The 17,742-nt window shown below is 37.8% G+C and overlaps 1 protein-coding gene across 5 annotated transcripts in view; it reads right to left on the bottom strand.

Moving 5' to 3' along the window:
• Positions 1-277: 277 nt before the first annotated feature.
• Positions 278-17,742, bottom strand: part of Clec1a (C-type lectin domain family 1, member A) — a 40,547-nt gene continuing 23,082 nt past the window's right edge. For all 5 annotated transcript variants that reach the window (XM_013511524.1, XM_013511525.1, XM_013511527.1 and 2 more), the window contains 5 exons: positions 12,457-12,555; positions 10,726-10,902; positions 4,771-4,922; positions 2,490-2,608; positions 278-1,275 (listed from right to left, as the gene is read on the bottom strand). In XM_013511524.1, coding sequence (XP_013366978.1) covers positions 1,125-1,275; positions 2,490-2,608; positions 4,771-4,922; positions 10,726-10,902; positions 12,457-12,555 — 698 coding nt within the window. In that variant the 3' untranslated portion in view covers positions 278-1,124. The remainder of the gene's footprint in view (positions 1,276-2,489; positions 2,609-4,770; positions 4,923-10,725; positions 10,903-12,456; positions 12,556-17,742) is intronic.

Raw genomic sequence — 17,742 nt, 5'->3', positions numbered from 1 at the left:
ACTTTTTCTTTTATTTGTTGGTACCAGGAATCAAACTCGCAACCCCGTGCTTGCCAGGCAGGCACTGTGCCACTGAGCTATATCCCCAGCCCTCAAAGATATTATGTATTTTAAGGAAAACATGCATTATCCCAAATAACCAGATGGGCAACATTGTCCTAGAGTTCTCACAATCCTCAGTAAGGCACAAGCAACCAGAATAATGATTACTATACTTTGAAATGCATTCCCATGCTGGATTTCCCCCCAAATCACAGATCCATTCTAAAACCACACATACTTCACATTATTTAATTTATTATTATTAAATCTTTAGTACCTGAAAAATATAAACATGGATCAAATGGGAGGCAGTGACAACTGAACCCAAACCATGCCAGGTGCAATTAAGAGAGACTTTTTCTCTTTCTTGTCTTCAATCTCTTTGAAGAGGCAGTGATTCTGATGTAGAATTTAGTTGGGAATATTTAATTGACATTACTGAAAATAAATTCCTAGGGAAAAGAAACAGTTCTTGGAATCTTCATGGGCACAAAGAGGTATATTTATAAGAATTTAACATCTCATAAAGAGAGATATCTCAGTTGGACAGCTGGCCACTGGCAAAGCACATTGACTCTTACTGAGAGGCTGAACAAGTATAAAATGGGAACACACAGAATTAGCTGTATACTCAGCAGCAAGTATGGTAAATGTCTGCAAATTTCTCCTGGGCCACCTGATTGCTGGAGCAAGCAACACCATTTCCACTGAATTCTTCTACTTCAGTAAGGTTCTTCTTTAAGCAAACGGAAGACAAGGAAACAAGGCAGTAACACCAGGTGCTAAGAAGGAAGAAAACTAAAAATTTATCTCCAAATCAAGAAGGTAGATGACAGCTTCATGGGTTTCTGGGGCCAGTCAGTGCTCCATGAACAAGACTTCTGATTGGTATATATGTGCCAAAGCTCAAGCTCAGAAAGGCTGGTGATCCTGAGCAGGAGAAAAGAAATTGCTTTTCCTGAACATGTTCCACTTCCAGTGTCTCACATTGCATAATCCCTTGTGCTGGCCTCACACGGCCTGGCCTTTGGGTTGGAGTGGGAGCTGAACGGTGAGCGTCCCCACCCAGAGACTCAGGGCAGCTAGAGCAGCTTCTCGGGATCCACTCTTGCGGCCGTCCTCTCACATGCACACCGCCTCAGCTCTCTGCAGTCTTTGGAGAAGGCCTTGCCATTGAGGATGGTCACACAGTCCCTGTTTCTCAGACTGCTGGCATCTATTATTATCTCGAACCTTAAAAAAAGGAAAAAGGTTAATTAATCATCTCTAAAAGGAAATATTAAGGAGCCATAAAGTACATCAAAGCCTTCCTGTGGTAGAATGAGTTTCCTGCAAAGATGGGATCACCGAGCTCTTTATTTTCAACCCTTCAATTTCCATCTTCTTCTTTGGTGACCCAAAAGTATTTACAAATGAAACAAAGACACTCAGGTACAGTGGTGCAGTCCTGAAGTCCTAGCACATTAGGAAATTTAGATAAGAGAAGCCCAAGTTTGAGACCAACCTGAGCAATTTAGTGACTTAATGAGACCCTATATCAAAATAAAAACTAAAAGGCTGAGCATTTAGCTCAGTGCAAAGGCTGTCAGTTCAACCCCCAGTACTGAGGGGGAAAAAAAATACATGTTCTAATTCCAATGTGTCCTATGATTTTACTGCTACTTTAAAATATATATATATTTTCTGGTGGCTTAGTTTACTTAACCATAAAATACAAATGATTTCATGAATATGCTCTATCTCCTAGGAGAATAAATGTTTTACTGTAAGGGAGAAAGGTATCTGTTCAAATATACCTTTAAAATTAACATATTTTGGTACAAAGTTACATTTTCCTATTTCACAGAATTCCATGCATACTTTCATCTAATGCTCCCATCATAAGTAAAAGTAGTGTTTTACAGTAGTTTTTAAATATTCATATTTATTAACAGTAAGAAAAGAAACAGATTGTGCAGAGTGGGCCAAGTAGAAGTAGAAAAAGAAAGGCACTCTGCAGAGTGAGAGAGGATTACTGGGGAAAACATGTAGCTGCTCTCCGTGAATATATTTTTAAAGATGTGTTTCTTCCTTCACTGTAGGAGAAGCTAAGAAATCAGAAGTTTTATCCTGTCTCTGGCTCCTCCCCCTTCCCCCTCCCCCCCTCTGTCTCACTTACTCCCTCTCTCCTCCTCTCTCATCTCTATCTCTACCTCATTCACAGTGACTCTTAGATACACATGCTGAAAACAGCCAGGGAACTGGCCTTTGACATTTACGAAATACATATGTCTTCCTGGTCATTTTATGAGCCATTCAAATTGAAGCATCAAATTCAAGCAAGCATTGTCTCAGATATCTTCGGACAGCCTCCTGCAAACATCACAGTATCCAGTCAAAGGAGATGTTTGATGAATGCTTGTAGACCAAGGTGTTGAATTCCAACACTCTCTCTATTAAATGCTTACAGTTCAAAGGAATAAGGAGTTCCATCCATCCACAGCCAGGCCTTGCCACTGCCATTGCGGGAGAGCCCTGTCCAATAAGAGTAGAAAAACTCAGAGTAGCTCTGAAGCATGGAAAAGTCCTGTGAAAAGGCACACGAGAAGATCTTTAGCTTTAGAGAAAGCTAATGAGAAAACACTAGCGACTATACTTTAATTAAAAAGTAAGTAAAAGAAGAAGTTGGAAGGATGACCTCTTACAAGAGGGAGAGAGATTTTCAAATTTTCAAGTTTATGGGTAGGTATGTTTGTGCAAACATTTATAGTGAAATACGTGACAATATTTTTCTAATATCCATATTGAAATTTTAAAAGTTATTTACTCCTTTTTACCTGGTCTTATTCTGTATTTCTCATATCGTTAACACGGAAATTCTCCAAATTGAGCATTATATGTCTTTTCTTGCCACTGTGCTGTGAGTTCTTTAGGACAAGTGCTTTGTGTTAGCAATTGTCACGTACCTGTATAATTTTGGTACATCTTGATTCACCAAAAGTATTAAAACTATAGGTGAAACTGCTAAAGGACAATAGAGTAGCTTTGTGAAAAGAACTGTATTTGAAAATGTTGCTTCTACCTAAATAAGGGCCCTTTCAAATTAAAAGTTCTGAAATAAATCATGTGAAAATGATTTAAATATATACAAATGTATAAAGTCCATGAGAGAAAATAAGCATATAGCTTTTACAAGAAAATTTTCTACCAGTGCATGTAGTATGTGAATCATATACCTGAATCACCAGTATGGGCTAGATCAGAGAAAACAAAGAGAATAAGAAAACTTAGGAGGATCTATGCCAATGCATATAGCACTAGTAAAAGAAAAATGCCTCCCTTGGGGCTGGGCACAGTGTCCAGGCAAGCGCAAGGTCGTGAGTTTGATTCCCAGTACTGGAAAAAAAACAAAACAACAACAACAACAACAACACACACACACACAAAAATGAAAAATGCCTCCCTTCACGAATAAACTGAGCCTAAAAGAAAGTGCAAAAATATTATGTTAGTCAATGATAGGTGTTCAAAGGACCATTCATGAAGATTTTAGGAAATGGAATTAAGATGTAACTAGAAAGATGTTGACAATTTGTATAGTGAACTGTAGTCTTAACCATTTGTTGATTATCTGCCCTACACGAAGAATTTCTGCTATTATTATTTCTAGAGAAATAATAATAAATAAGTAATGATTACACTGAAGGAGGACTTCAAGCCAAAAGCAAAATAATACAAGAGGGGATAATCATACCATTTCAATAGTGTACTTTAATTCCATGCACTTTTTGACGTGTCAACTCTTACATTTATTCTCATATTTACCTTGCCTAGTCTTCCGGAAAGCACTAGATGTATGTTTTCAGATTACCCTAAAGAGATAATTGGATGTTTTTTCAATTAATAGCTTTCTCATTTTTATAATGGAAGGGCAGGCATGTGTTATTTCACTTTTTAACCACTTTATAAATATTGTTCCCTCCCTCCCTACCCAAATCAAAAGAGGAAGGAAATTAAAACATTCCCAGTTTTCTTACTGAATGAAGGGATAATCTGAAGGGTTGTTATTACTCAGGTTTATGTAGTGTTGGTAGATAGCAGAGCTATTTTAAGCTACTTCAGTAAGTCACCCAAAGCAACAGGAATAAGACTTGAGCTTTAGCTGGAGTAAGTGGAAAAATACATGAATCAGTCAGTTTGATTCATCAGAAATTTCTTACCTATCTTTCTTTTTCCTTTTCTTTTTTTTTGAGACAGTGTAGGCTGGCCTTGAACTCTGCGTGATCCTCCTGCCTCAGCCTCCTGAGTGCTGAGATTATAGGCATGTGCAACCATGCCTGGATTTCCCTATCCTTTTTTATGTAAGATTTCTTTTCAAAGAATCATTCACTGATGGTTAATGTTGATTGTGAACTTGACCGGCATGAGACAGGCCTAGAAGATCAGTAAAGCACTGTGTGTGTCTGGGTTGGTGTGAGTGTGGGGACTGTATTTGATCCCTGGCATGTTCCTCTCTGGCTCTTCCCAAGCTCTCTGCCTCCATCTTCTACAGGGTAAACAGATTTCCCCTACCATGCCTTCTTGCCCTGATGTTTCTGCCTTGGAGACAGCCGACCATGAACTGAAATATCTAAAAACCATAAGCCAAAATAAATCCTTCCTCCTTTAAAATATGTATGTCAGCTGTTTTGTCTCATAGTGAAAGCTGACCAATACACTTTCAAACATTGAAAATACTCAGGACATTACCAGAATTTCTTGTGTGTTTATCTTCAGCATAGTAGAGTTCTCAGCATTGCAAAAGTATTCACAGCCCTGCCAACTCTTACTGTCTCTGTAGAACTGGTAACATTTGTCCCCACGCCATTTCCATTTCTCTGGGCAAGGGCTACACCTGGGTCCTTGGAGATGGGGAAGACAGAAGAAAAACTTCAGTAAGTTATTTTTTACCTGATTTTGTTCATTTGTTTCTTCTCATGAAATTATATAGAATATAATGTCCCAAGAACAAACTAATTGTGTTTGTTCTAGACATGTAATTCCCCCAACAATAATAAATATGAATATTTACTAAACACCCACAATATTCCAGCAAATTTTGATAAATGGAAATTAAAGTAGACACTAACTTCTTATATGGAGTATGAGCTCTAGTAATGAATGACTAGCATGTCCTTGGTCCTTGCCTATGCAATTCAGGCCATGGAGGGAATAATCAGTTTCATAAAGCTGTTCATGGCTCAGAAACTCAGAATGCTAATGTTCAAGAAACAAAGTATCTTTAATTTTCCTTCAAACTCTGCAATCTGTCCATCCCTACTTAAGAGAAAATAGATTTTTGAAAGTATAGTATATACCAATATGAGGTGGGTCCCATTCTTACTCTAAGCAAAAATAAAGTTTTAGGAAAAAATGAATACTGAGACAAACATGAAGTTAGCATGATAAATTTGTATGTGTCAGAAATCAAAGTGGGCATCCAAGCCAGAAAAGTCAAGTGCAAGATGGACTATGTGAGTGCTGTCAGAATATGCAGGATTTAGGCCTTGTGAGTTATGGATTAAACATTCATGTGGGTACCTGGCTTTTGAGAGTCAGTGGCCTATAACTGAGCCCTCTGTGGGTAAGTTGTTGGGCAAGAAATTGAGTCATATTCATAAAGGTTTCATTGTTTTAAAAGTACTTTAGTGTGAAGCTGTTCACATGTTAAAATCCAGTAATCAAATGGAAAATGAATGAGAATGCAATCATTAATCCACAAGCATGCAGCCAACTGAGTTTTCACAAAGGCTTCAGTAGCACACATTGGCAGGGGAAAAAAGTTTCTGCAATAAATAGTGCTGGCAAAACTGTGCAGAAGAAAGAAGGCAAATTCCTCTTCCCTACTGTACTGCAAGTAAAGTCAAAATGGAGGGAAGACTTAAATGTAACACCAAAAACCATAAAACTACTAGAAGAAAACTTTAGAGAAATGCTATGCAGAGTGTTTTGAATATGAGCTCAAAAGTATAAGCAACAAAAGTAAAAATAGACAAATGGATTTACATCAAACTAAGAAATTTCTGTACGGCGAAGAGAACAATCAGCAGAGTAAAGACATACCACTGAAAATGGAAGAACATATTTGTAAACTGTCCATTTGAAAAGTAAGTAATATCAAGAATATATAATGAATTCACAGTCATCAACTAAAACAAACCAGTCAGAAATGGGCAAGTGATCTAAATAGGCATTTCTAAAAGAAAACAGACAGATGACCAACAAGTAGGTGTAAAAAAAATGTTTGTTATCACTAATAGCCAAGGAAATGCAAATGAAAACCTCAATGAGATATCACCTCATCCCAATTAAAATTGCTCATGTCCAGTAGAAAATAAGTAACAAAAAAATGACAAGGATATATAAAAAGGGGACTCTTACATACTATGGGTGGCAGTGTAAATTAGGACAGCCACTATATGGAATTCAGGATGGAGATTCTTTTTAAAACTAAAAAGAGCATGACCATACCATCCAGCAATCACACTTCTGGGTATGTATCTAAAGGACATGAAGTCATTGTATAAAATAGAAATTTGCACACCCATGCTTAGGGCAACACAGTTCATAGTAATAACCAAGATATGAGTCAACCAAGACTTCCAAGGACAAATAAAAGGATGAAAGAAATGTAATATACACACACAATGGAGTAATAGTCAGCCATAAAAATGAAATCCTGGCAGGCGTCCCTCCCAGTGGCCGCGCGGCTGGCGCCTGGAAAGGCAGGCAGCAGGCACTCGGGAAGGGGCGCGGAGATGGGCGCCTGCCCTTGGGCCGGCCGCTGCCGCGCAGTCGAGAACTGCCAGGCCACAGAGAAGCACAAACACAACAGGCCCACCAGGAGACGTGAGTGAACCATCCCGACATGGAGGCATCTCTGGGAAAACATGCCACAGGGTGGGGCGCTCTTGGCCCTGCCCTTGCCAGCCAGAAAGGCCCGGAGTCAGAGGAGGAGCAGCTGGTGAACAAGGACTCGGAGAACACGAGAGTACCGACGCCCGACCACTCAGGGGTCGAGCTGACCAGAGACGCGAGAGCCATTCGGGAGCTGGAAGCCAGGAGGACCTTGCGCAACACCCGGGGAGACCCCCTGAAGGCCATTCTTCCCCTGACTGTGCAGGCTGCTTGTTGGAGGAGCGCATGGAGCTCCGGAGAGGTCTGCACCGAGACTTCATGGATTACATGGGTGCCCCATATTCAGATTCTGAAGAACCGCCTTCATGGAGAAGGAGGAGCCCCGCGAAATCATGAGTATAGAGGAGAAAGTGGACAGGCCATTGCTGGACACTGGTGCTGGTCTTTGGGTCCTTTTTTTTCAGCCCTGGCCTTCCATCCAGCCGTCACACCTCAGTGAGGGGAGTCACTGAAGAGGTAACCCAATATTTTTGGCAACCCTTGGACTGTAACTACTTGTTGGATCTTTCTTGCATATCTTTGTTTTCCTGAGAAACCACTTTGAGGATGCCAACATGAACTGCAGCCATTGATGATTTCCTACCAATCTGTCCATAACTCTGTAATGTTTGTATTGTTCCTATGCTATTTCGTAAATCGATGTATGTTTGTTACTATGTGTTTTCAACAACAACCATTGAGAATAGTCAATGATTATTTGATTGATCACTCACGAATAGCGCTATTTGTTTTCCCTAGAGACCACTTTGGAGAAACCAGGGTATAGTAAAACAACCATTGATAATTTTCTGCCATTTCTGGCTGTGACTCACTATTATTTGTCTATTTGTTTTTCTTGAGAAACTATCTTGAAGATACCAATAGGTAAAATAACAACCATTGATAACGTCCTACCACTTTGTCTGTAATTTAGTGACTCCTCCTACTGCTTTGTTGTCCTTCTTTTACTCTTTAAAAAAAAAAAAATGAAATTCTGTCATCTGGGTCAAAGTGGATAGAACCAGAAGACAGCATGTTAAGTAAAGAAGTCAGAAACAGAGGATGAACACCACATTTTCTCACTTATTTGTGGAAAACAAAGACTGAGCTGATAAAAGAAAAGAGTAGAATATTGATCACTACAGACTGGCAAGGCAAGGAGAGAGGAAGATGAAAGGAAGTTGTGTAAGAGGCACCAAACACAGAGGAAAAAATACCTTTTGATGTTCTAATAGTTCTATAAAATCAGTAACAATCTATGGTGCATTTCAAAATAAAGAGAAGAGTATGAAGTTTCCCAGCACATAGAAATAATTAATATTTCAAAATATGGAAATGCTAATTACCCTCATTTGATCGTTATAATTGCATATCTGTATCAGATTATATCGTACCCTATAATATGTGAAAACGTTATTCATCAAAAAATCAGATCAGTACCCAGCTGAATGTATACTATTAATAGTTCCTTATATAGTTGAAATATTTCCTGACAACAAAGAAAATTTTACATTAATAAATAACCTAGGAGGCGATCTTTGTCATATTATGACTACCAATTTGCCATGCATCTCCATAACATTGAGCACTCTCTTTCCCTCCCACACTTAGGCTTGCCTCAGAATTCTGCCACAGAGACAAGGACGAAGCTGGACAAACTCACAAATGAAAGGAGCTTCAGACTTCCCAAAGATTGAGTCAAAAGTGGGAATGATGCTTATCGAAAAGGATGTGGCAGAGGATAAATAAGGAAAGTGTAAGTAGTATCAAGAACACAAACTTATACATACAACACCCTCAAAAATGAATGAAAAATATTACTTCAATGAATATGCAAAATGATGTGAAAGATGATTGGATGGAAAGGAAAAAGGCAGGTCTGGGGGCCTCATGTGAAATAGGTAAAGATACCAAGGAACTAAAGAAGTTGAGAGGCCAGGAGTGGTGGTGCATGCCTATAATCCCAGCACTCGGGAGGCTGAGGTAGGAGCATTGCCTCAAGTTTAAGACCAGACTGGGCTATGTATTTAGTTCAGGGGCAGCCTGAACTATACAGCAAGACCCTGTCTCAAAAAAAAAAAAAAAAAAAAGAGGAAAGAAATTGAGGTACAGATACCTCTTTACCTGTATAATTTTATCTAATTTAATACTATGTAATCAATTAGAAATATGGAATAAATGTTAGAAAAAGTTCATTTCCCCTGAACACACATAAACACATACACAACATTAGAAAGAAGACACGCATATATAGGCAAAGTATACTTAAGGAGAAAAAGCGTATTTTTGTCAGAGAGATTAATGTATGTGCAGAAAAGAGGCTGCTTTGTTCATGACGTACAACCAGGAAAATTACAAACACCAGTGAATTTCTAGGCAGAACACATGCTGTGAATCCCTTTTACATGTAAATTATCTATCTACACATATGACATAAAAAATGTTCATGATCTATGAAGCAAGAACATTCTTATAACCACGGCCAATACTCGCAGGAAAAACATTTGGTTTTATAAATACATGAAAATATGTCACTGATCATTTTGTTCTCTCATAGACTTTGTGGTTCTGCTTCTCCCTTACTTTAACTGGGCTTTGAATACAAGGAATGTTAATCAGTTTATATTTGTGTTTCCAGACCCAGACATTATTTCTTATATACCCTTATACAGCTGGTTCTTAAATTTTACATGTCAATTTTACACTTAAGTTAAATATGTCTTATTTGCTTAACATTTTTTTCTTAATTTTTATACAGCTAGATGAAAACTCCAGAGACCACTGGTTTCATAGAAATGTGGATTATCCTTTTGATGATAGGATAGCCCAGAGAAAGAATGTCCAGCTGAGCAATCAGAAAAAATAACATGAAGAAAATTATGGTTAGTGAGATCATTAGTCATAAGGGAAAGAATCGCTTGGGGAAGCAGAAGTGTGGCATTATTTACGGAGTAATCACGCAATCGGAGTTTCTGCTGAGGACGGAAAGTGGTATGTGCGTATGAAGAAGAAAAAGAGATCATTTTACTGCGGAGCTCCCAAATGATAAATCATGAAGTTTTGAAACTGTTGTTGCCTCTTACACATGTATAAGGAGAGCTAAAGAGAAGGCTGACTTTAATAAAGTGAGCCATCATGAACAGAAGAAAGTCAAGAGAATAGTAAGACACAGAGAGAGAGAGAGAGGGAATAGTAAGACATAGAGAGAGAGAGGTAGACAGAGAGAAGGAGACTGAAGTAATACTTTTCGTCATTTCAGCAGGACATTTAAATCAAAGTATAACATTACCATTATCTATGGTCATTATTATATTTGATTTTAGCTAAGTAATACAGAATTAAAATAACTGTCATTTGATGAAGGTTATCTGCATTTTTTATTTGATCCTTGTATAATCCTTCAAGCTTGAGAACTACTGTTGTAAGTTTATTAACTTCCTGACTGGGATGGATTTGTAAGCATATGTACATGGTAAACTGAGACAAAATCTTACATTTACTTATTTGTAGTATTATATTGGTTATTCAAAGCTACTTGTTTCTGTGATTTCAAATGTTGCATTTGAAGAATCCTTTCATGTGCTGTAACACAGACATGTGTAAACTGCACCATCCCAATAACTGGTCATTTGTTATCTTGCAGCTCAAACTCTTTACTGAGTTTACAAGAAAGCCAGTTAAATAATGCACAGTTTCCAGTTTCTGTGATGGGAATTCAGCTCTAAATTGGCAGATATTCTAGGGGCACAGAGACGAGGACACACTTACCTCCACTTTTGTTATAGAGCTCACGACAGAGTTTTTCAGCCACGCGCTGCAGAGTTTCCGCGAGCTTCTTGTTTTTAAGTTGAAGAGATTGCAGCTGCTGGGACAGATTCCCCAACCTTACTTCCTTCTCGGTGATGAGGGCTTGCTGAATGTTGGAGAGCTGATAGAACTGAAAAACTAACCAAGGGACCAAGTCAGACGGGGCGGCCTATTTCTCAACTTCTATTTCTGTTTTTCATTTACGAAGAGGACCAAAAGGTACAACAATGAAGATCTCAGACCTCGCATTCTCGTATTGCTATACTCAAGTTCAGACTGTAGCACATACATAACAAACTATACCACCGTGGGCAAATTAATTTCTCTAAGTCTGTCTAAAACTATGGAATCATACTAGTAGCCCCTAACTTCAGAAGTAAATTCCCAAACTACCTTATTTTTATGAACACTCAACCATCACTCAACCTAAACCACAAGTCTATTGTTCCGTACACTGGGTATTGTCACTGTGTCCTATGTTGTTGCTCATTCAGTTATTAAAACAGTAAATTTTATTTCCATCTTTTTCACAAATTTACAAGCATAATTAATTAGAGTAAGTAACTTCCTTAATGTCACTTAAGTAGAAAATTTCAACACAGGCTTGAACCTCCGTTTTCCAAACCTAAATGCAGAAACACCTAATGAACCCTAAGTTGCGTTAAATAGCTAAGAAAAATGGTGGTTGCAAAACAATAGTTATGTCAAAATGAAATAAGGAGTTTGGAGAACAAATAAAGTAAGTTTTTATTTTTAAATTTAAGATCCCATAAACAAAAGGTTTAACATTTCCTATAGGAACCCATTTTTTAGGCAAAAAGGAGGATTTGAGGAGTAAAGGGTTTTTCCTGGCACACGGGTACACAACAGCCTAAAGCAGGGACTAAAAAGAATCAAGGATACCCCAGCATCTGTCTGAGATGCCATACAAACCTAAGATTGACATTTAAAAAGTCTGCTTTTCTTTGTGGCGTTTTGCCCCCAATGGTCTTCCACTGTTCACAAAACATGGCTGTACAGTCCTAACCCAATGAGGCAAGCTTACCCACTTCCTCTTTTTCCCATTAAGCATGAATACCCCGCAGTTCTGAGAAATGCACAGTGTAATATGGCTATAGTCTGATGAACCTCTGCACAAACTCCAGCAGTTCCTATACCCACTCACTTCCTTCTTTAAGGAACTTGCCATGTTAGTTTCAAATTTAAAAACTTCCACAAGAAATCTTTCTTATTTCACAAGTTTCTGCTAAATGATTTCAATTTCATGGCCTTTTTGAAAAATATCACAGTGATTAAAGAACTTATCTATTCTCCTTGCATTGTGAGTGTGGATATAAACAAAACCTCTTCTGTCTGCGCTGGCCAACCAAGCCATGCAGACTAAGGGCAAATACCACTCTCACTTCTTTCCGGTGGTCTGGGAGCACCATGAAGCACGCATGAACTTAAACACTGACATGTAAATAGACAAAACCCTTCTTAGGATGTCTCATTCAAGTTGGCAAGTGATTTTTACATTTTAGTACTTCTACTAGTCATCATTTAATTAGTTGCTACTAGAAAAAGAGAACATTGAATTATTCCCAGGCTCCAGAACTAAAGGAAAAAAAAATATTTCGTAATAGGTATTCCTTCTCCCAGACAAATCTTACAACTAGGAGCACCCTTCCCCACCGCAGAGGGCAGACTTACACACAAGGCCCAGGGCAGCCAAGCCAGCTAGCAACACCAGGCACAAAGTCAGCAGCGTCAGGGCCACCGGGCGCCAAGCAGAAAGAGGAGTGCTGAGCTCTGCAGGAAACAAAACAGAAAACACAACTTGGTTCTTGCTCCCTCTTGGGTCTAAGTCAGCAGCCAGCAAGTGAGTGGAGTCAGTGCTGCACAGGAAAAGCTATGGCAGGACAGTGGTCAGCATCTGAGAACTTACTCTCATCCAGAAGTGTGGTCTGCAAGCTCAAGTAAGCCTCTTGATCAAAACTAGATTTGTTCACAGCCCCGCCTTTTCTATACCCGCCTGCCCTCCTACTTTGCACTGAATCACCATACCCATCACAACCATCTTTATACGGTTGTTTTAATTATGCTTGTCAGAGTTTTAATTCTGAGACACTCTCTTGAAAAATGCCTGAAGCAGAGCCTGAGATTCACTGAAATTTACCAAGGAACAGCTTTTCATACCGTTAGCAAAAAATGAGAACTTACATAACAGGCCCTCCACCCTGAGTTCCATATGTGTTTCTTCTAAAAAGCAAATATATAGCAGTAATCAGAAATTATCATTTTACTATTTGTCTTCAAGATTTCTTTGTTGAATGCCTCTCTTTTATAAGGTTATTCATTCATTTGATCCATATCCCAAAATAGATTATAAATTATTGTAACCTATAAAAATAGATTATTATCTATTATAGCAGATTATAATCATAAATTTCTTAAAGAAGGATAAAAGCCATCTCAAATTTTACATCATTAAATAAAACAGACAAACAAAAACCATGGCCAACATCCTTTCCTCGCTTCTATTCTCATATGTTTGACCTGTAATTAATCACAGCACCTCTGGAGCAGGCCTACCGCCTATATATCTGGATCTAAATGACTGCCTGTATCTGAGAAGGAAGACGACCACTGGACTGGATGACCAGTGGACTGCAGGTAGCCTCCAACACTGTGATAAAAATAAAACAGGGAATGAAACCTCCCAACCTATCTCTTTGTGACCTAGGATTTGCACTGCATTGAAAATTCCGGTCAGCTTCCAAAGCAGAAAGATTAAAGAAACACAAATTCATTTCCTTCTCAGCAGGTCCTATACATAATGCATCCTAGACACAAAGATGTGCACTAAGTGCTGTCTCTGAAGGAGAAGAGATATGTGGTAAAGATAGTGTAGAAATAGGAAATGTGATTACATGCTCTAGAATTTACAGTCTAGCAGGTGAAGTAAGTGAAAACCTCACGGAGTAGATGTATTGATATGCTTTGAAATGTGAATCTTATTTGTCTTAATAATCATGTCTATCAATAGCTTGCATTATATTTATAACAAAATGCAAATCTTTCACAGATTGTTCTTTGTTAATAAGGGCAATTTTACTAATTTCGTCACTTGAAAAATTCCAATAGCTTTACTGCACTTGAATCAAAATCCTACAAAACTGTTTTTCATATAGACCCTACCTAAGTCTTTTTTTCCTGTGTTCTCCACTATTCTCCCCTTGCTTTAGTGCTCTACTCACAGCAGCCTTAGCTTGTTCCTGTCTCAGTACCTTATGTCATGCCTGCCTCTGCCTCTCCCTTTGTGGGTCCACGGAAGGATTACTGGCACGCTACTTCCTGTTTCTCTTCTTTCAGTTTAAATGGCACAATCTTGGAAGCGGTTCCTGAGTCCACCTCTAGCTTGTGAGTGACTTACACTGTTATGAGTACGTGTTTGATGATATTATTAGCTAATATGTCCTGACTTAGGTTTGTTTTTGTGTCTCTTCCCCTCCCAAATGACACTACATTAAAACAGTAGTCACATCTATCTTGTTCACTAATATATTTCCAGTACTGAAAGTAGAACTTTTAAGGGCTTAATAAATATGGAAACATTTCAATGAAGAAAAAATTAAATTTTTTTTTAAAAAACTACAACTACCTAAACTAGAAAGTTCATGAAAGTACAGAGTTATCTAAAATTAAATTTTACAGGGTGATTTTCAAAAATCTATTGACTTTTTAGCAGTAATTCTGTTAGTAAAGTACAAAAACAACTAAATACATCTCCCAGCCCTTCTTGCTTCTATACATTGTTGTGTGTAAGACGCTGTGTTGTGAACAAATACAAAACATTTGCTTCTACTCATTTCCTGTAATGAGCTCACCTATGTGGTTTACTTTAAATTTTCCTGAAAAAGAATTGTTTTCTTATGACTTTGACTTTAAGAGTATTTTAGATCAGCAGAATATAAAAAAACAAGCTCTATCGAAGAATACAGGTTATGCTACACATCCTCCTCAAAACTCTAAGAATTTAAAAGTTCAGTAGTCCAAGAGAATTAATCATGTGCATGGTCCTACAGTAGCCTCCAGAGGCACAAGTGCAAATGCAGATTTACCACCATGGTAGCTTTATTTTTTCATAAATTACCATTAAATATCTTATCGTTCATGGATGAGAATGTAGCTCAGTAGATAGAGCATTTGTCCAGCATGAGTGAGGTCTTGGGTATAATCTCAGCAAAACACACACATGCGCGTGCACACACACACACACACACACACACACACAGTTTTAGCTTATGTCTTATTCTGTAGAAAATAGGCTTCTTTTTGGAAAAGGTTACTACCTATGTAGCCATCCACCAAGTAGAACATGAATTGAAATAGCTTAAGTAACGTTGAATATATGAGTGAATGTCTATTCTATAAAATACGTCTGTTATATGCTTGACTACCCCTACTCAAACTTAATTATACGAATATACATCTTAAACGTATAAAAATAAAAACCCTCACATTTTATGACTGATATTACAATGGCAAGTTAGAAATGAGAAAAAAAGGCAAAGGAAGAAAAGAACAACAAAAATAAACCAAATTATTTAACCCTTTACAAATCTGTCTTCCCTTGCATAATACTGGAGATAAGAAAAATGTTGAATTTCTTCCCAAAAGACCAAAAAGAGTAAGTTTAACTTCTCACCTTACTGGAAAGAAAAAGCCTAGATGTTAGATGTTAAAACATCATTTTATAATTATTATATTCACAAAAACAATGAATAGATGATCCTTCCTGAAAGTACCCCTAGGACAGAAAAATAAAATGTAAACTGTGTTCTACCAAGAATCAAGGTCTTAATAACTTCCTTCTGGTGAATCATCTTTCCCAAGTCAAATTTTCACACTGGGAAATGCTCTTCCTCTCTGCCCTCAGCATTCACAATTGCTGCTTGCTTTACCCAAAGACCCTGAGAAATCCTACCATAAGGGAGTTTCTATGATTGTTATGGACAGTCCTTAAGCTGACGCGTGCTTTCATGATAAAAAGACCATGACCTTGAATGTTTCACTCTTGCTTTAGTGCTTTAATGCTGTTTTCCCTCTTGGTGTTTTCTTTCTTTCCTGATTCTGACTCTAATGTCCACAATTCTATTCCATGTATTCCCAATCATGCTGAAGTCTTTCTCTAGAGACCACCCCAGACTAAAAAAAAAAAAAATTATTGTAAAAATAAACTGCCTGAAAGATGTATGAGTTTGGCTTGGCTTTACTGTGGTTTTAGTTTTTGGAAGCAAACCTCCATGCAGTCTCCTGAGGCATGTTCAGAAAGAGGTGTGGACAGGCCAAGGAATGATATAAACATTCCTAGGAATAATAAGATATATATAGAAAAAGTACTCCTTTCCTGTATCCTTTTACTGTAACCATACTACAGTGCCAGGGTCAAGTTTTGAATACAAATTCCTTTGCCATGACAAAAGACATTGCAGATGAAGAAAGTAGTGATGCTGGACACGTTATTCTTCAGTAGGCATCTGGAGGGAAACATGTACACTCTGCCAATCCTAGGCCTACAAGAATTAAGCAGACATTATCAAATGTGTCCTAGGAGTGTCCTTCTGAAATGCAAAGTGTCTTAAAAGCTGGAAAAGAACCAGGAATGGTGGCGCCTGCCTGTAATCCCAGCACTTGAGAGGCTGAGGCAGGAGGATCATTGCGAGTTCGAGGCCAGCCTAGGCTACATATGTGAGCTCAAGGCCTGCCTAAACTGCACAATGAGACCCTGTCTCAAAAAGATGAAAAGAAAGCTGGAAAGGAAATATAATTTTAATAATTTTCACAACACCATGCTGCAGACTTGTGACAAAGCTAGTATTAAACTGTCATGCTTAACCCTACACTGTACATTTCCCTGTGAACCAGAAATCATAGAGAAATGGAGCCAGAAGTCATGGCAATGCACATAATATTTCATAATTTACTTCTTTTATCCTTTTAGATGACTATATTTTTAACATTTTCCAAGCTAGCACATTGCTAGCCCCTATCTGACTTTTGGATATATTTTTAAACTTAATGTTTTTTCTTTTCAGCAACTGTTTTTTGTTTCTTTAATTTCAGTTCACAGTAAACTCTTCAGGGGAATCATCTTCAGTTCAGTGGATGGAGACTGTTTCTTGTGTTTAAAAAATGCAGATTTCCTTTGTGGATATATTTCACATATTGCTATTTTCTCTTTCTCTAAATGTAAATGAGTTATCATTCTTATTATTTTTAAAAACTTTGCATCTGAGACTATATGAGGTATTTCCTGAATATTATTGAGTTTTCAATACACAGTAATTAGATATTTAATTATATTTAGACTAGTAAATTTTATATCCCAAGCAATGACTTTCACTTCCTGAAATATACTTCAAAAACATTACCACGAATGATGATTGTGAAATTTCTTGAATTAGTGAGATAAAGGCCCAAGACAGATTATCTTATGTATTCTTATCGACATGCTAGGGGGATAGAGATTGTTATTCCATCTTATAGCTTAGGAGCTGAGGCCTGGAAGGGTTGGACACTCCCCAGGAATACACAGCTACTGGTAATAATTGTTGCCAAATGTGCTATATATACTGTTGTAATTCATTGGAAGTGCCCACAAATTATTCAAGAGGACAACTATTTTTTTTTTTTCAGGACCAGGAATCGAACTCATGAACTCACGTTTGCCAGGCAGGTGCTGTGCCCCTGAGCTAAATCCCCAGCCCAAACTATTTTTAACCTTTACTTGGATTGAATTGAATTAATTGAATTGAATTGAATTGAATTGAATTGAATTGAATTGAATTGAATTGAATTGAACTGAATTGAATTGAATTGAATTATGGAGGAGTTCCTTAACTTGCCTAAGTTCGCACAGCTAGTAAGTAATGGAGCCTGAAATGTTACCTGGCACACTGATTCCAGAGCTAAACATTTTACAATTCTCCTAAT

Source organism: Chinchilla lanigera, unplaced genomic scaffold (genome assembly GCF_000276665.1).
Source record: "Chinchilla lanigera isolate Chin_1 unplaced genomic scaffold, ChiLan1.0 scaffold00012, whole genome shotgun sequence".
Classification (NCBI taxonomy): Eukaryota; Metazoa; Chordata; class Mammalia; order Rodentia; family Chinchillidae; genus Chinchilla; species Chinchilla lanigera.
The sequence above is the reverse complement of the archived record's forward strand: the minus strand, read 5'-3'. Positions and strand labels throughout refer to the sequence as shown.